Source organism: Rosa rugosa, chromosome 4 (assembly GCF_958449725.1).
Source record: "Rosa rugosa chromosome 4, drRosRugo1.1, whole genome shotgun sequence".
In the NCBI taxonomy this organism is placed as follows: Eukaryota; Viridiplantae; Streptophyta; class Magnoliopsida; order Rosales; family Rosaceae; genus Rosa; species Rosa rugosa.
In genome coordinates this window covers 9774681-9791874 of record NC_084823.1, presented here as the reverse complement: position 1 = coordinate 9791874, position 17194 = coordinate 9774681, and the positions used below count along the sequence as shown (strand labels likewise).

Below are 17194 nucleotides of genomic sequence, written 5' to 3'. Positions count from 1 at the left end.
TAAACGATTAAATTCCTCATTCTGGTTGTTATGAGAAAGGTCTTGTGGTTACAGAAAAGTGAAAACTAGCGGAGCAAAGTGTATCCTGTTGGTAACAAATGAGGAACACTTGGTAAAGAGAAATGTTAGCTCCGGTGTCGATATGTATGACTAGAAATAGTCGAGTTGTACCACAAGGAATTAGGAATTGGAAATGTTGTGGGTACTGGAGTCCAACATGAAAGGTGAAGTATGGTTGACTGTTTGACCAATCATGAAATTTCGAGGACGAAATTTATTTAAGGGGGGTGGAACCGTGAGCCCCGGAAAAATTTATCGAGCTTAAGTGAAATAGTTCGATAATTTACTCATCGATTTCGATAAAAGTTAAAGTGCTCGAGGAAATTTTCAAAAAATTTCATAAAGTGAAATCCTCAATGTGAGAGTTGGAAAATAAAGTACACGACACGACGAGTTCGTGGGATTTTTCAGGGAATTTTTCGGATATCTGAACTAATTTTTACGAATTTCGGAAGTTGGGAAACATTGAAATAATTATGGAAAAAGAAAAGAAATGCTACGGTGCGATCTAGACCGTTGATCAAGCACCACTTCATCCTAGCCCTTGAAATAGAATGGAGTTTAGGGTATTTATATCCCTTGATCAGATGAAGGCTCTAGATTGCTCTAGAGCAAACAGCAAGCTCGAGCTCTCTCAGCCCGAGAGAAAGAGAAAACGGACGACCCACAAGGCAATCCGACCACAACTCCGGCGTCCGGCCACCGATCGACGACGGCCGACCACCATTTCCTTCGCCTCTGCATCGCCTACATCCCAGTAGCGTCTGATCGCCCATCCACGGGACGAGGAGGGAGACTCGACGGTGAGAAGCAGCGACTGCTCCGGCGAGTTTCTGCAATTTCCGGCTACCGTTTGGGCCACCAGGGCCACGGCTCCGCCGTGTTCTTCGAGTCCAGCAACGTCTCCAGCGCTTCTAGCTTAGGTGGTGTGTGAAAGATGATTCACTATTCGTACTCTACACACTGGTGTATCTAGTCTGCAAGTTCGATCAAGATTTTGGAGGAACTGAGTTAATAGCAGTGGAACTTTGAAGAATCTAGGACTCCAGTTACCCGAGGAACATAAGGTTCGCAACTCTCGGAGTACGTGAGAGAAAGCATCGGAATCCAGGTAGGGATTCAGGACTCTCCTCGGTTAGTTGTTTTCTTATATATTGTTCTTTAAGTGATGCATGTTAAGTGGTACGGTTTGGTTAAGTTCAAATGCAACGCATACTAACCAAATCGTGAGAAAATGTGTGATGGCTTGAGGGCGAAGGGTGGCTCTGACTTCCTTGGGTTCGATCCCCAAAACCTCCGGAGGGTTAGTTACGCCGGTCGTCCGGGTATTCCGATCGTAATGACGGGCTCGGTACGTGTGCGTAGCTAGGTAGCGGACGCTCTCGCTACGCTTACCTGGTGATGAAGTAAATTGAGGTAAGGTCGTGTAGTGGCTCTATGGGACCGGCCATCTGGTAAGATTCAGCGCGCGTATTCAATTTTGTATCATGCATCGATTTTCGAGTTAAAAAGCATTCTTATAAAGTTTGTCGTTCTTTTAAAATATTTGGTTTAAGTATGTTTCATACTGGAGCGCTCCTAATACTGGTCTATTGATTTTCAAACCTAGTCGAGTTAGAGTTCCTGTTGAGCAGCGAGGACGAAAGCTCACCCCTACAACAGTATGGATGCAGGTACTGTGCACTGGTGACGGGACAGTAGCGGATGGAGCTGGGTGTGGGGAACAAGTTCGGTAAATCTTTGTTTGGTTTCCAATCTGAATTATACTTCGCAATCTTCGTGTTCAGGACTTGTTGAAATCTAGTCTCGTGTCAAAATGAGTTGAATTCTTTTCATAGGGATTCGTACCCCATGCTAGCTTTTATCCAAGTTCTTGACGGATGAGATAGGTTTTAACAAATTCAAGTTTTTCACCTCAAAAGTATTTGTAGCTTCCGCTGTGTTTCTACAAAAAGTTTTTCAAATAAAATGCCTAGCGATCTTTAGAATGTAAATCGAGCGTTCGGTTTATGTTTTAGAGATTCGCGGCACTGTGACGTGCTTAAGCTGGTGAGGTGCAGTTTGGGGCGTTACATCTTTCACACTCCCACAGATCGATTGTGCAGGTTTATATTAAATCTAATGTCTGGAATCCCTACTGCCCAGGCATAAATATATATACAGCTTTTTTGTTCACTTTGAATATATATATGTAATTAGGTCATAAACGGGACTTGATCGGAAACAGTAACAAATTAAAATTTTCTATTAAGGTATCATCCCTCATCCAAACATGAGAGATTGTAGGAAGAAAATACTTTGAAAGAAAAATGAAAAATTGACCGAGGTTTGTCGTGGAAGTAAAAAGAGTATATGTTTTTTTTTCTTTTTCTCTCTTTGTCCTTATTTATCTTTTCATCTGAGCTGACAAGTCTATTAATAATTAAAAAAAGATGAAGATCCAAATATCAAATTTGGAAGTCCAACTAGAATCACCCATAGTAAATTTATAAGATAAAACCTCTAGTACAACCAAACCCAATTTGGTCGAAAAAGACCGCATTTCTAACCGGGGGGGGGGGAGGGAGGGGGGGAATTACTTTCCTAACATTTTTCTGAGTTCTAGAGTGTCTAAGAATGATGGAGTTGACATTGATGCATGTAAGTTTATGAATTAATTGAATCTTTCAATTTGCATGCCCAAGTTTTCTTTCAGATGCCCGCGGGGGGGGGGATTACTTTTCTAATTTTTCTGAGCTTCTAGAGTGTCTAGGCTTAGTTTGGGATTGTTGTGCTGTGAGAGGAAACACTTCCGAACTTGCTGTGAGAGGAAGTGCTTCCGAACTTGCTGTGAGAGAAAGCAGCTGAGGTGTTTGGTAAACTGTCTTTAAAAATACTGTGAGAATGAAAAACAATTTTTAGGTGTTTGGTAAATTGCAAGACAAAAGTGTTTTGGCTAGGTATAATTATTAAAATGAGAGTTTACAAAAAATGTCAACTTTTTAATTTTTATTTAATTTAATAATATTTAATTATATAATTATGAATATATATAGACGTAACAAGAGTAATATAAGTGATTGAAAAATCTTTAAAATTAATTTTAATAATTAAGCCAATAATATATTTGGCTTTTCCTTTACAATTAATGATCATCAGATCATTCCCTTTGGGCCCGTTGGACCCTAGCTATCCACAAAAAAAAAAAGATCATCGGATCATCCATTTTCTGCTTCTCCCTCACAATTTTCGCACCAACCAAGGACTAAAAAATCGAAATTTTCGCCGAAATTTCGGCGATAATTTCGTTTTTTTGGGGTGCCGAAATTTCCTCAACATTCCAAGCGAGTTTCGACCGATATTTTCGAAATTTCCGGAAATTTCGGAAAATATCGAGAAATATCCGATAATATCGCGATAATTTGGCAAATTTTCTCACCTGTTGACCAGCCACGTCACACACATGATTGACTTTTAATTGGACTATAATTCCATTTAAAAAGTGAAAGTGTAGTCCTCAGAGCTCGAACCTTGGTGGGCTCAATACACTTGAGTGACTCAACCAACTCTGCTATGATTGCATTTGATGCATATTCGCAACTTTGTGATATATATTTGTTATCTACGAACCTAACAAACTAACTTGCAACTATTATTTTTCATCCACATTTTTATTTACCAACGATTCAAAATTTTTATAATGACCTTTCAAAAATTACTCTTATAAATTGAGCCAAATTTACTCATTTGTGGGCTTGTTGTGACTTTCATGTTTCACGACTTCAAGTAAAAAAAAAATGACATGTTTAAAGTAAATTTTAAAGAATTGTCAGCAATTTAACATTTACCATTTCACTTTAAATTATTATAACTCACTATATAATACTGTTTATTTAAGGTTTTCTTGTGAAATATAGTAGATAATTAATAAAACAAACTTCTCCAAAAGTTTCATTTAAAATTTCCATGTTTTTCTTCAAATTTCCGTCATTTTTCTCAATTATTTACTGATATCGATATATCCTCGATATTTCCGTCGAAATTTCCATTTTCCGGACCATCGATATTTCCTCGATATTCGATATTTTAGTCATTGGCACCAACAATCATCCACCTACTCTCATATCCATTTCTTCTCTCCCTCCCTCTCTCTCTCTCTCTCTCTCATATCCGTTTTTCCCTTTAAATCATTCAATCATCCATCCAGCTTCCATTCATTCTTTTTCCCACCCAGAAACCAGAAATCTTGGGATTTTGGGATTTTTTTTTATAGCCATTCTGGGATTTGGTAGTTCTAAACATTGCATGCTAAAGTGGAGTCATCAATGGAATAGGATGCTTGGGTCATATCAGTGATGAGATATTTGAGTTGCCCAGAAAATGCACTGTTGCTGACAGTGAGGGAGAGCAGCAGGCCGCAGTTGCAGCCTTTGATTAGAAGAAATTAGGCGGCATCCACTACTAGCAAAACGGGCTTCTCACACGGATTAAAATCTGTGTGAAATACTACCATTTCACACGGATGTCAGTATGTAAAAGGTTGTATCTACGGTGCAAGCACAAAATTAATTTCGGTTGCCTTCGGAGGGGGCGCTAATGCTCTCTATTCACACTGTTTTTAGAGTCTGTGTGAAATTTTAAGTGGGTCCCACTAGTCATCCAGCATGCATAGTAGAATTTTATATAATCCGTGTGAGATTGAAATAATATTTTAATAACTTGTTCAGTGTGAAATACATTCTTAACACACACAGACATCTGTGAGAAGTAGCTCCTTAATTCACACAGATATCTGTGTGAAATATGTTCTTAACTCCCACAGTGTCCGTGTGAATTGTCTCCCACTATTAAAAAAAAAGCTGCTAATTAACAAATAATAATAAACAATTGCATTTAATTTTGTTTGGACCCAAAATGAACATTTTGGCCTGACAAGGCGTGTCTTGGAGAAATTGAGCCAATGTCAGTGGCTCAAGCTATATATTGTCGACAAGCTCGAAATATATATTTAGATGCTAAATAAAGCCTACTATGGAAGTATGACAAGTCAACTTTAGCATATTTTCCTACTTCGGCTAGGAAAAACCGAGCTAGACAAGGAAGGAGGGGTGGCAGACTAACCAAATGAAATCGAAATGTGCTGAACCTTTCCAGATCCATTCTAGACAGCCCAAGGATAATTTCGTATGAAGAGTGCAAGTGCTTTTTTTGAGTGGAAGACCTTCAAACAATCAGCCCAATTTTCTACAGAAGCAAAACTGGAAAACTGGACCTGTAAGAGGTCCAGCAGCATTTTCGGCCCAACCACATGGAATAAAAATCTGAAAATTTGTCAGGATGATCTACACTCATAGTGGAACATTTCATATGAAGAAGTCGAAGGCATATAATGAAGTCTTGTTGGAGAAATAATTGAAGGAATAAAGGGGCAGAAACTGACCTAAAACCAGCTCAATATTCACATGTTCATGTTTCCTACCCACATGAAGAAAGCTAGATGCTTTTCTCTTTTTCCTTGGATATATTTTTCTTCTACAATCTCTTTAATAGATCATCACCACTTCCATGTTGCTGCACCTTCATGCTTTGCTTTCATTTCATCTTTTCTCTATCTTTTCCATATTTTACAAGTGAACTTAGATCTACTTTCATTATTTTTCTTCCACTCATCATTTCACTCTTCTTTTTCTTCCCTATATAAACACCTTCTCCTCTCATTCTAACACACACATTCACATTCAACAACAACATCTCTAAGATGATCTAAGTTCTCTCTAGAGCAAACCTCTCTAAGAGCAACTCCTCTCCTTCTCTTTCTCTTACCGGTGATCTCACTCCTAGTCCTAGTCTTCTCAGAAGCCGACTTTCAGTGCCACCAAACCCTCTGTCAACGTGCTTCGGTCCTAGTCTCCTCGGAAGCCGACGGTAGTGCCGCGACCACAACGGTTACAGAACCAGCCAAGCAAGGGTAACGCCCTAGCAACCCAGCCAAGCTAAAGTCACGCTTTAGCAAGATCTCAACATTTCCCGGTGGTGCCGCGACCACAACGGTTACAGAACCAGCCAAGCAAGGGTAACGCCCTAGCAACCCAGCCAAGCTAAAGTCACGCTTTAGCAAGATCTCAACATTTCCCGGTGATGTCGCTCTGCTCGATCTACAATATTGAGTATCGATTGTGTTAACAAGAAGAAACTTCAGCAAAGTCCTCACCACGAGGCAGAAAGAATCCCGCGACGAGGTTGGTGCTCTCCTCGTCTACAATCGCTTGATAGAAGTCAGGTCAAGGGACACCCCCGACGACCGCACCCGAACGGTGCTGGCACGCCCGCGCAAGAAAAGAGACTGTTGACCAACTGCAGCAAAATTGGAGCCAAACAAATTTTTCCCAACAAAAATAAACTCATCCACAATAACTCAAAAATATATAAAATTTACATTCCCAACCTGTCATCATTGTTTTAATCCAACTATATATCATTGAGAAAGAAACCAATATATACAAACTGGCCATGCCAGCAAGATCTTTTTTTACATTTCTTGGCATACAAAAAGGACATCTAGCTACTTCATACCTTAAACAAATTCTTGGCATACAAAAAACAAGGATGTTTTCCAGAATACAGTGTTGTTCAAGGTGGAATATGACTAAGATTTTCCCCCTTTGAACAACAAAATCCTTGGCCAAGAACATAATTTTGATGGAGCTTTGAGGATTAACTCAAAGTAGACAAAAACAAAACCATCAAAGTCAGGAAATGACATCTACATAAGGTAAAACTAACCAGCTCAATTCCGCTGCGATTCTGGAACAGTTTGAGGTATTTCAGGGCGATATACACTATCAGTGATGGCTGGGGTTGGGATCACGGGTCTACTACCTTTAGTCATTGGCTCAATATCTACTTGTGATGCTGTGTCAATCCCCGAAAAACCAGCTTCTTTCATCCATCTACCCATTTCAAGTATTGCTAGTTGCTTCACCTTCCTTGCCATCATTGCCTCTTGCTGTTTCTTAAACTGCTCCATTTGGGCTGTGAACTTTTTGTCCAGGTCAGCAGCTTCCTTCCTAATTCTTTCCTCCCTTTGGGCAGCTTCAATTCTCTCTTTTTCAGCTTCACTCCTCAATCTTGCGGTCTCCATGCGTTGTTCTTGAATTGTTGCTGTCAATGCTTCCACAATGCTTGAAACACCTCTTTTCTCGATATGAACATATGGAACATCACGCCAGCAGACACCCGCTCCAAGACCCCTCACTCGGTTACGCTTCTCTACCCCAAGAACCTCTGCATAGATATCTTCTCTAACTTGTGGAGTTATTTCAACATTCAAATTCCTTCTCTCCTCTTCAGCTTTTTCCAAATCTTGCTGCATTCAAGTTTGAAATTATAAAGCATTCAATTCATAAACCATCAGTCCAATCATAATTATATGGAATGTACTATGGAAAAGTGAGATGTTCTAAAAACCACAGCTGGCCAACAAAACTGAACTGGGTACGTATTGTGTAATGCATATAGTGTACATAAGAACCAAACTCAAAGTAGGATGAGATCAGTTGGAACATGCATCAGCAGTTTGTCATGAATAATAGAAGTGAAAAACAAAAAAAAAACAAAAACATAATAAGAACCAACTCCAACTTACTCAAGCAACAGCTAAAGACAAGGCAAAATAATCATGTATGGATATCGTTGTTCTATAAGGTGGTACTGAAATTCGTAATTGTACGATTGCTTTTAAACTATTTGGCACATGGTGTACAATTACTTATCCTAAGTACACAGAGGCATATTTTCAGGAAACTCATTGAAAGAACCAGAAGCTAATGAAAATGAAAAATGGGGTTTATGATGTACATGCATGTCATAGTTTTGTATGGTCAAGTTCGTACCTCACATATCTAATTTGCTACCAACACACACAATGAATGCCAAAACATATCTTATCTAGATACATGCGTGTACATGACAAAACATAATATTTGCATTTTGCAACCGTATGATGCAGCTACTTGAGAATAAAAAAACTATGTGGTATCGGCATCTGCACTAGAGATTTTGTGAGCAACTTAATCTTTTAAAGTTTATCTTACAATCTTACATGTCAAGGCTATATCCAGACCAGAAAGTGTTTACATTTTCTCTTGTTACCAAGAAGAGGCAAAAGGTGTCAGCAGTAACTAAGAAATGCAAGTACTCATGCAAAGACATGTGATATATAGTTAGTTAATTTCCTGAACTCTAGGAGAGCTACCATACTCTTTGTTTCTTTCTCTTCAGTCCACGAATATGCAAATGATGGAACCTAGGAAGTATAACTTGAATACCTCTACAAGACATGTATACGTACGGATGTTCAAGCAGTCGGATCATAAGAAGCTAAATTTAGAATCCTGAGATCATGCATTCAAGTAAAAAACAAAAACAAAAAAATATATTCTTGCACACAAACTCTGCACCAAAGCTGTACATGGTCCACAAACTATGCACTACAAATTTCACATGGATTCACATAAGAAAAAAAAAATAGCAAAAACCTGTACCACACAACAAGAACAATAATTTTCAAACTATAGGACCAGATACTCACCACTGCTTTGGTAGATGCAGCATCTACACTCATTTTTTTTCCCCTTCTTACGATGTGTCAACTTGAATATTTCTAGCCTATCAGGTTCCTCCTCAACCCCATTCTCAAGTTGCTGCGTTTCATGATATATAAAGTATTCATCACTTGTAGGGAAATTTATGCAATAATAACAGGTAAACCTAAAAATAGATAATATTCATACTAAAATACTCACCCATTCATAAACAACTGCTGGAAAGGTTCTTGTGCCAGTACTATGATGCATTACCCGTTGCGAGCAATTACTAACATTTATAGCAGCCTTGGTCTGTTAAGATCACGTAAATATCAGATTACTTTGTTCATATGGAGTCAATTCAAACTTATTGTTTGACACACACGTACATGTTTTACATTACCTGAGTATCCTCTTCATCCAAGTGAGAAACCCACCTTACCCATTGATCTCTGTCAATGGCAGCATAAGGGCACCTAAAACGGTCAGCAGTCCCTTGATTAGGTAACCAAAACACTTTTTTTCAGATTTGACTTGTGTTGCTTCCAGCGATCTGCAAGTCTTTCAAATGCATACGACTTGATTTTGGATCTTTTAGTGGAAGTTGCTTGGTCTGTCCAATCAATTGTCCCCTGCATTTAGTCCAAATACAATCACTACAAACTAATTGAAAAATCTGAAAAACTAAATGGTCTTTTTTCCTACCTCAATACGTGTCCATGCCTTGCTATGGACATCCTCCTCAAAGTGCCGCCAATCCTGGACGTCAATAGGGTAATATCCACAATCAGCCGCTAGACTACCAATGAATTTTGAGTAGTGTGCACACTTATCCCTCGGCCACACTGGTGCACCACATTTTCCCCACTTAACTCTTTCTCGTACTCCATTCACACCCCATTTAATAATGGTTTTCCCTTTGTATTTTTCTTATTACTCTCATTAGCTCCACTATTTCTGTTTTGGGGACTTGTTGTTCGTTCATTCACAAACAAACGACCTACATCCTGAGTTTCACTATCATCATATTGGACACGGTCATTCAGCGATGCGATGACATCATCATCCAATTGGAAATCCATGCGTTCATTAGACATTCCTGCATATATTAAACAAATATCTCACTTTCCTCTTACAAATGACTGTAAAGTAACAAAGATCAACAATTATACCAACTTTAAATCATCAAATGCCATAACAATAATGAAAATTATGTTCCTGCATATAATAAACAAATATGTCACTTTCCTCTTTTCATTCATAACTGTACAGTAGCTTGAATCAACTATTATACCAACTTTAAATCATCAAATGCTATAACAATAAGCATAATATTGTAAATGATCATATAATCAATAAGCAAAAACAGACACCTATCTTTCAAAGTGAATTGTGTGAGTGCAGCACCAGTATGAAGCTGGAAAGATTTCAAACAAACAACAAAATGATAAACATACCAGCTCGCTGCTTATTTCTTTCCCAGTTCTCCAATTTCTTATACAGAAATTACTTTAGAAAAGAAAATACAAAAAAAAAGGAGAAAATAATTAAATGAAAGAAAGTCAACCATAGAAAAAACAATAGGACTATTATCAATTGATTTGAGATCAGGCAGTACAATTACCAACACTTTATTATAGGAGTGGCATGTTTTGTATTTGCAAGTACACAGGTTGACAAACATTGGATCAACTCACCATTTGACTCCGGTCGCTTTGTGGTGTCATAAGTTTTGTTGGAAAGTTAAGAATGCCTATGTTCAGCTTATGAACAAGTTTGAATAAAGTAAACTACTGAAATCAAATGAAACAAACAGAAACATAGTGACAATTGAAGAATTTCCTGATGCAGACCCTCAACTTCAAAAAATCATAACTTACTCTAGAAAAGTCTATTTCATGAGATTTCAATTCTGAAATGATCTTTGAGATGTCTACTGAAACTTTCATGAAGACACCAACTTCAATTACCCAGCCGAAATGTACAGTTTTTAGTAAAAAGAAAACTGGATCAAAAACAACAGATTGCAGACCTCTGTTTTTAGCCTCAAAATTAACCACTGAATCTTACATGAAATTGTATGAAACTGTACAAATATCAAGCTTACTGTAAATACTCCAGAAAGAATGACAGATTATAATCTCTACATAATCAAGAACAGAGAATATGCATAACACAACAACATTGGTCACGCAGTGAAAACCTCAATTGAGATCAAAAACAATGCGGGGCTCTAACTCTTGAGAACCCAATGATTCACTAATCAAAACAGATTACAAAGTTACAACTCAGGTATTGCACTGACCGCGGCAATCCCTCCTGAACTGACTAACTTACAATCTGGGATTGCACTGACTGCTGCAATCCTTACTGGACAGACTACACATTTAACTGTGGGATTGCAATGACTGCTGCAATCCTTACTGGACAGACTCACAAACTGTTTTCAACATGGAACAAAACAGAGCAACAAAGAGTCTGACTCTTTTACAATCAAGGGATTGAAACTCAACACGATTTCAATGACTTGAAGAACCACAGAACTCCTATATATATAGGAGGAACAATAACCAAGTTTCTTCAGCTCGGTTGGAGTAAGACCACGAGGTCCAGATGCACTTGCTCGCCACTTCCATCTTAGACAGCAAGGTCTTCATGATTGCATCAAGTGGACAGCAAGACGAGATGGGAACCAATTGCTTCCCACAACCGTGTTCATCATTGGACAGCAAGATGAACAGCAAGACTAGATCGAAATCTCTTCTTTAACAGCAAGGTTTCCATGATGGAAAGATGGAGCCCGTTGTTGTCCTCTTCCACCTTTTGTGTATGGACAGCCAGTTCTCCATGAAGGAGAAAACAAATGGAAAACCAGATGCAATTGATTTTCCTTGTTTTGCGACAGAAAGGTTGTTCATGTGGAGGAGATGGAGGTGCACGACATTCTTCAGCTTTTGGTCTTTTCAAGCATGCAACAAAAGCAAGTCTACAAATATAATTATATGCCAACAACTTTATGCTTTGTCTGCTATGTTCAACCCCATAAGATTAAACAAAGGGATTTTCTTTTTGGGCCACACGTGAAGGAGAAGAAGACCCGAGGCTTTGTTCTTTTGACAGCATTTTCTCCACAATACAATTAAACAATTTATTCATTCTTTAACACGTATGAAAGAGCAAAGCAACCACACGTCCACACCACACTTCCTTTGAAACAATTGCTTATACTTCACACTTCCTTATACTTCACATGGCTGGTATAGTAGGTTTTGGAATGCCAACAATATTTTATACTAACAATCTCCCCCTTTGGCATTCCTAAACAAAACTACTATAATCTAGATCAACTCCCCCTCAATAAGTACTTGAGAATCCTCTGTTCCTGAAATCTTTATCACACACTTTGTGAAAAACAAATACTATGATCAAGACATGAAACTGCAATTCAATAAGCCATGTAGTAGCAATTTAACCGACTAGTTCAAACCATAAAGAAGTCTAGCCAATTTAAGCAACATAAACCAGGAAAACAAAACAGAATGTCAACAAATGTCAACAAATATCTTCTCCCCCTTTTTGTCTAGGAATGACAAAGGCAACTATGTAGCGGAAGCAATGTAGAAGAAGAATTACCTGTAGATGTTGCTCACGAGACACCAACCCAAGAAGAAACAATCAGAGGAAAATAGTCCAAATATCAATACTCCCCCTAAACGGGATCATGTTATGAAGGATGCAAAAATGAAATGCAAGCACACAATGAGTGGGTTTGTATCCAAGAGTTAAAAACATATTCAATTTGCATAGCTTTTCAGACAAGAGTACGACCACAAAACCATAAACATGAATGCAACAAGATAAGGTCACATGACTAAACCATTTTTGACAACCACAAGGTAAGCTGGAAGATGATCAAGTATTCTATACCTTTGTTGTGTAAGTGAACATAACTCAAGATGGAGTGTGTAACATTCTTAGAATCCTTGAAATTAGAACACACACACGAAGAGAATAAATTAACAACATAGATATTCCCCCTTATATCTCCGTGTGGGCACAATTTTTAAATTTTTTTTTTTTCTTTTGCCTTTTCACACAACATATAGTTTTTCACAAGAAAACTAAGACTCATGTAATGAGTTTTATGCCAGCAGCTCCCAAGTCAGATGACTTTAGGGTACTAGATGTAACAAGGACATCCCAAAGGACACATCAACTCGAGTCAATAGTTTTACATACCACCGGGGTGACCAAACCATTCCCTTTTCTTCCCAATCCTTATATCGTTCGTCACGACCAAGGCCTGTTTACTTTGGGAATAGCCTGGCCATGCTCCAAATATATTGTACCTTTTTAACTAGGAGCAATAATAACATTTTAACAACTTCATATGTGTGGACAGAACAAGTCAACCAAGAATATTACTTACCACCACAAGGAGTATGTGTGCATGTGATCATACAAAGTGATAGAGAATATGTTGATCATGTTCGAGATTACACAGTGATGCAAGAACAAGTTCAAAACATGCTAATCATCTCATCACACTCATATTTAAGGAAGGGAGTAGAAACCTTGTCAATCTAAGTTTAAATGAATCTGTCAGACACTTCGGGATACAAACCACACATGCAATCCTGATTCTCCAGAAACCAGAAAAATAAAAAATACAGAAATAAAAAGAGCAATGCACTTATACTACAATGAGATCATACAATATGAATGCATGCAGAAAGGATCAAGTGAAGTGAGAGTATCAATACTTAAAGCACCCACCAATGTCGCTTCTAAGAGATTCAAATCGAGCTGTGTCTAAGGACTTAGTAACCGAATCAGCGAATTTGTGTTTAATAGGAACAGAAGCAAGTTCAAACATGTTATCAAGTTTATCCATATGAGCAGAAAGACAATTATTAGAACCTTTTTTAATCCAAATTTGCTTCTGCTTCAAATTCTGCTCTTTGGGGATTGCAATACACACTGCAATCCTGTTTATCAACTTCAGATGTTCTTTCAACTCAGCTTGTAAAGAAGCTGTAGAGCTGAGTTCCTTCTGTTTCCTGCATTTTTGAGATTCCCTGCGGAGCAAATTACATCTAGGACGAATGTGCCCTATTTTACCACAATGATGACAAGTGGGAATGAACCTTTTGGGGTTGTGAACATATCTAGGCTGATGCACGCATGTGTGCTTGTTAGAACTTACCTGAGCAACTCTCTGATGGGTTTGGAAGTCTAAATTTGGTTTTGATCTTCTGGACAACTTAGGATCAGAATCATTGTCATTTAAAGTTTATGACTGACCCAAAGAATTTTCACAATCCAGACTTTTTACAAAGGTCAAGGGCTTGCATGACTCACCTTCATACCTTAATCCTTCTTTGTTAGAATGAGCTTTACCAAAGCCAATCATCCTAGAGACCTTTTCCGACCCTATAGAGAATTTGTTGAAGCTTTCCTGACTTTAGATAGCTCATCCTGCAATTTTTCATTTTCAAATGTTAGTGAAATATTTAGAGTAGACTGAGCCTTAACTTCAACCTGCAAGATTTTGATCTTGTTAATAAGATCATCATGTTCCTTGTCCCAATCTTGAGACTTGACCTCACCCTGCAAAACTTTAATCTTATCAACAAGGTCAGTACGCTCTTCTTCCCATTCTTTCAAGCAAGAATCAAAATTTAGCTCAGATTCATTTTTTTCTTTTCTTAATGACTCAATTTCTTCCTTAAGTTTGAAATTTTTCTTAAGAACAATTTTTGAAGCATTGTACAATTGCTTATACTTTTCATTCGTCTCCTCATCAAAAGCTTCAACTTCAATATCAGACTCATCGGATAAATCAATATTAAGGGAAGAAGTAAGAGCAAGATTTACCTCTTCAGAATCCGATTGAGATCCTTCATCACTATCACTCCATGTGGATTTTAAAGCTTTGTCGCCACGTGAATTATATCTCCTGTTACCACAGTTAGCAGCAAAATGTCCAATTCCACCACATTCATAGCATTTAGGTTTGTCAGGAAAACTTTTCTTTTGAGCAAATTTGGCAAACTTTGAATTTTTATCAAAACGATTCTCAAATTCTTGACCTCTCTTTGTGTCAGAAAAGTTTCTTGAGGTGTTTCCAAATGAGTTTTTATCATTCAGAAAATTTTTAAACTCTTTTGTCAACAAAGTTAAATCCATAGAATCATCAACAATATCATCTTTATCATTAATGGAAGAAAAAGCAACATCTTTTACCTTTTTATCCGGTTTGAGTCTCATCTCAAAAGTTTTGAGATTTCCCACCAGTTCGTCAAGAGTGTAGGTATCTAGATCCTGAGCCTCCTCAATGGCAATCTGTTTGGCCTGGAATTTTGAAGGAAGAGACCTAAGAAGCTTCTTGACAATTCGGTGCTCCTCAAATGGATCATCCAAGCTCCGACATTGACTTGTCACATTGAGAAGCCGAGCATGAAAGTCGTCGATTGATTCATCTTCAGTCATTGACATATTCTCAAATTCCAAAACTAGTCGTTGAAGTTTCTGCCCTCTAACCTTTTTATTACCTTCATAGGTGACTTGGAGAAGATCCCATGCTTGTTTGGCAGTGTCACAGTGGCTGATTCTCATTCTCTCCTTCTTGGATAGAGCTGTGAATAATGAATTTCGTGCCTTGAAATCACAATTTCTGTCATGAACCTCCTCCTTTGTCCATTCCTTTCTAGGCTTAGGAATTCTTGCAGAACTCACTTCTTCTTTCTTGGAGTCTTCTGCCATGGTTGGATGTTCCCAACCAATTTCTACTATATTCCACATATTTTCATCTTGAGAGTAGAGAAATGCCCTCATCATAATCTTCCATTGTGAGTAATCTTCTCCATCAAATAATGGTGGACAGTTAATGGAGCTGGAGGCTCTGTCACGTTGATGTTCCATCCTTGATCACGGATCAACTAAAACTCTTTAGAACCCGCTCTGATGCCAATTGTAAATTCAAGGATGTACAAGCTCCAGAAAGAATGACAGATTATAATCTCTACATAATCAAGAACAGAGAATATGCATAACACAACAACATTGGTCACGCAGTGAAAACCTCAATTGAGATCAAAAACACTGCGGGGCTCTAACTCTTGAGAACCCAATGATTCACTAATCAAAACAGATTACAAAGTTACAACTCAGGTATTGCACTGACCGCGGCAATCCCTCCTGAACTGACTAACTTACAATCTGGGATTGCACTGACTGCTGCAATCCATACTGGACAGACTACACATTTAACTGTGGGATTGCAATGACTGCTGCAATCCTTACTGGACAGACTCACAAACTGTTTTCAACATGGAACAAAACAGAGCAACAAAGAGTCTGACTCTTTTACAATCAAGGGATTGAAACTCAACACGATTTCAATGACTTGAAGAACCACAGAACTCCTATATATATAGGAGGAACAATAACCAAGTTTCTTCAGCTCGGTTGGAGTAAGACCACGAGGTCCAGATGCACTTGCTCGCCACTTCCATCTTAGACAGCAAGGTCTTCATGATTGCATCAAGTGGACAGCAAGACGAGATGGGAACCAATTGCTTCCCACAACCGTGTTCATCATTGGACAGCAAGATGAACAGCAAGACTAGATCGAAATCTCTTCTTTAACAGCAAGGTTTCCATGATGGAAAGATGGAGCCCGTTGTTGTCCTCTTCCACCTTTTGTGTATGGACAACCAGTTCTCCATGAAGGAGAAAACAAATGGAAAACCAGATGCAATTGATTTTCCTTGTTTTGCGACAGAAAGGTTGTTCATGTGGAGGAGATGGAGGTGCACGACATTCTTCAGCTTTTGGTCTTTTCAAGCATGCAACAAAAGCAAGTCTACAAATATAATTATATGCCAACAACTTTATGCTTTGTCTGCTATGTTCAACCCCATAAGATTAAACAAAGGGATTTTCTTTTTGGGCCACACGTGAAGGAGAAGAAGACCCGAGGCTTTGTTCTTTTGACAGCATTTTCTCCACAATACAATTAAACAATTTATTCATTCTTTAACACGTATGAAAGAGCAAAGCAACCACACGTCCACACCACACTTCCTTTGAAACAATTCCTTATACTTCACACTTCCTTATACTTCACACGGCTGGTATAGTAGGTTTTGGAATGCCAACAATATTTTATACTAACACTTACATTATAAGCTTTCAACACATGCAAATGGTTTCTAAAATGAAGGTCTAGATCAAAGGATATGGTTGCTCAAAGTTAACTAGTGATTATAATGCAGGAACTTGTTCTAGCTTTCTCCAATGCCTACAAACTAATGTTTGAGGTTACTGCTCAGTCTAAGGTTGTTAAACTGATGCATATAGGTTCTTTGATCACTCTAACCTCTTGTTGTTAAGACAAAATAAGAATTCTAACCCAAACAGCAACCTAAGAATTACTCAGGACACCCAAACAGCAACCTAAGAATTGCTCAGCATCCAAGTATATAAATGAGCGATTTCAGACACCAAAACGCAAGAACAGATTCTGATTCTGGCTATGGTTATTCTCCTCTATCATGATTAGCTCG

The 17194-nt window shown here is 38.2% G+C and overlaps 2 protein-coding genes across 3 annotated transcripts; both read right to left on the bottom strand.

Moving 5' to 3' along the window:
• Positions 1-6543: 6543 nt before the first annotated feature.
• Positions 6544-9831, bottom strand: LOC133742845 (uncharacterized). 2 transcript variants are annotated; one of them, XM_062170527.1, is made up of 5 exons: positions 9330-9831; positions 9028-9256; positions 8844-8936; positions 8630-8741; positions 6544-7401 (listed from the first exon to the last, which is right to left on the bottom strand). In XM_062170527.1, the coding sequence occupies exons 3-5, from the start codon at positions 8892-8894 to the stop codon at positions 6827-6829; spliced, it is 738 nt and encodes a 245-aa protein (XP_062026511.1). In that variant the 5' UTR covers positions 8895-8936; positions 9028-9256; positions 9330-9831; the 3' UTR covers positions 6544-6826. The 2 variants fall into 2 exon arrangements, with proteins under 2 accessions (XP_062026511.1, XP_062026512.1); XM_062170528.1 differs by having other exon boundaries at positions 6544-7405; positions 9330-9829.
• Positions 9832-14057: 4226 nt separating this feature from the next.
• LOC133744304 (uncharacterized) lies at positions 14058-15548 on the bottom strand. Its single transcript, XM_062172438.1, has one exon. It carries the CDS (start codon positions 15546-15548, stop codon positions 14058-14060), a length of 1491 nt encoding a protein of 496 aa, XP_062028422.1.
• Positions 15549-17194: the final 1646 nt, after the last annotated feature.

Bases quoted from the DNA above. Each gene is read 5' to 3' on its own strand.
- LOC133744304 (XM_062172438.1), bottom strand. From the start codon at position 15,548: ATGGAACATCAACGTGACAGAGCCTCCAGCTCCATTAACTGTCCACCA.
- LOC133742845 (XM_062170527.1), bottom strand. From the start codon at position 8,894: ATGCATCATAGTACTGGCACAAGAACCTTTCCAGCAGTTGTTTATGAA. The intron at 8,742-8,843 runs GTGAGTATTTTA...CATGAAACGCAG, and splicing joins CAGCAGTTGTTTATGAATGG to CAACTTGAGAATGGGGTTGA. The intron at 7,402-8,629 runs GTGAGTATCTGG...GAATGCAGCAAG, and splicing joins CTGCATCTACCAAAGCAGTG to ATTTGGAAAAAGCTGAAGAG.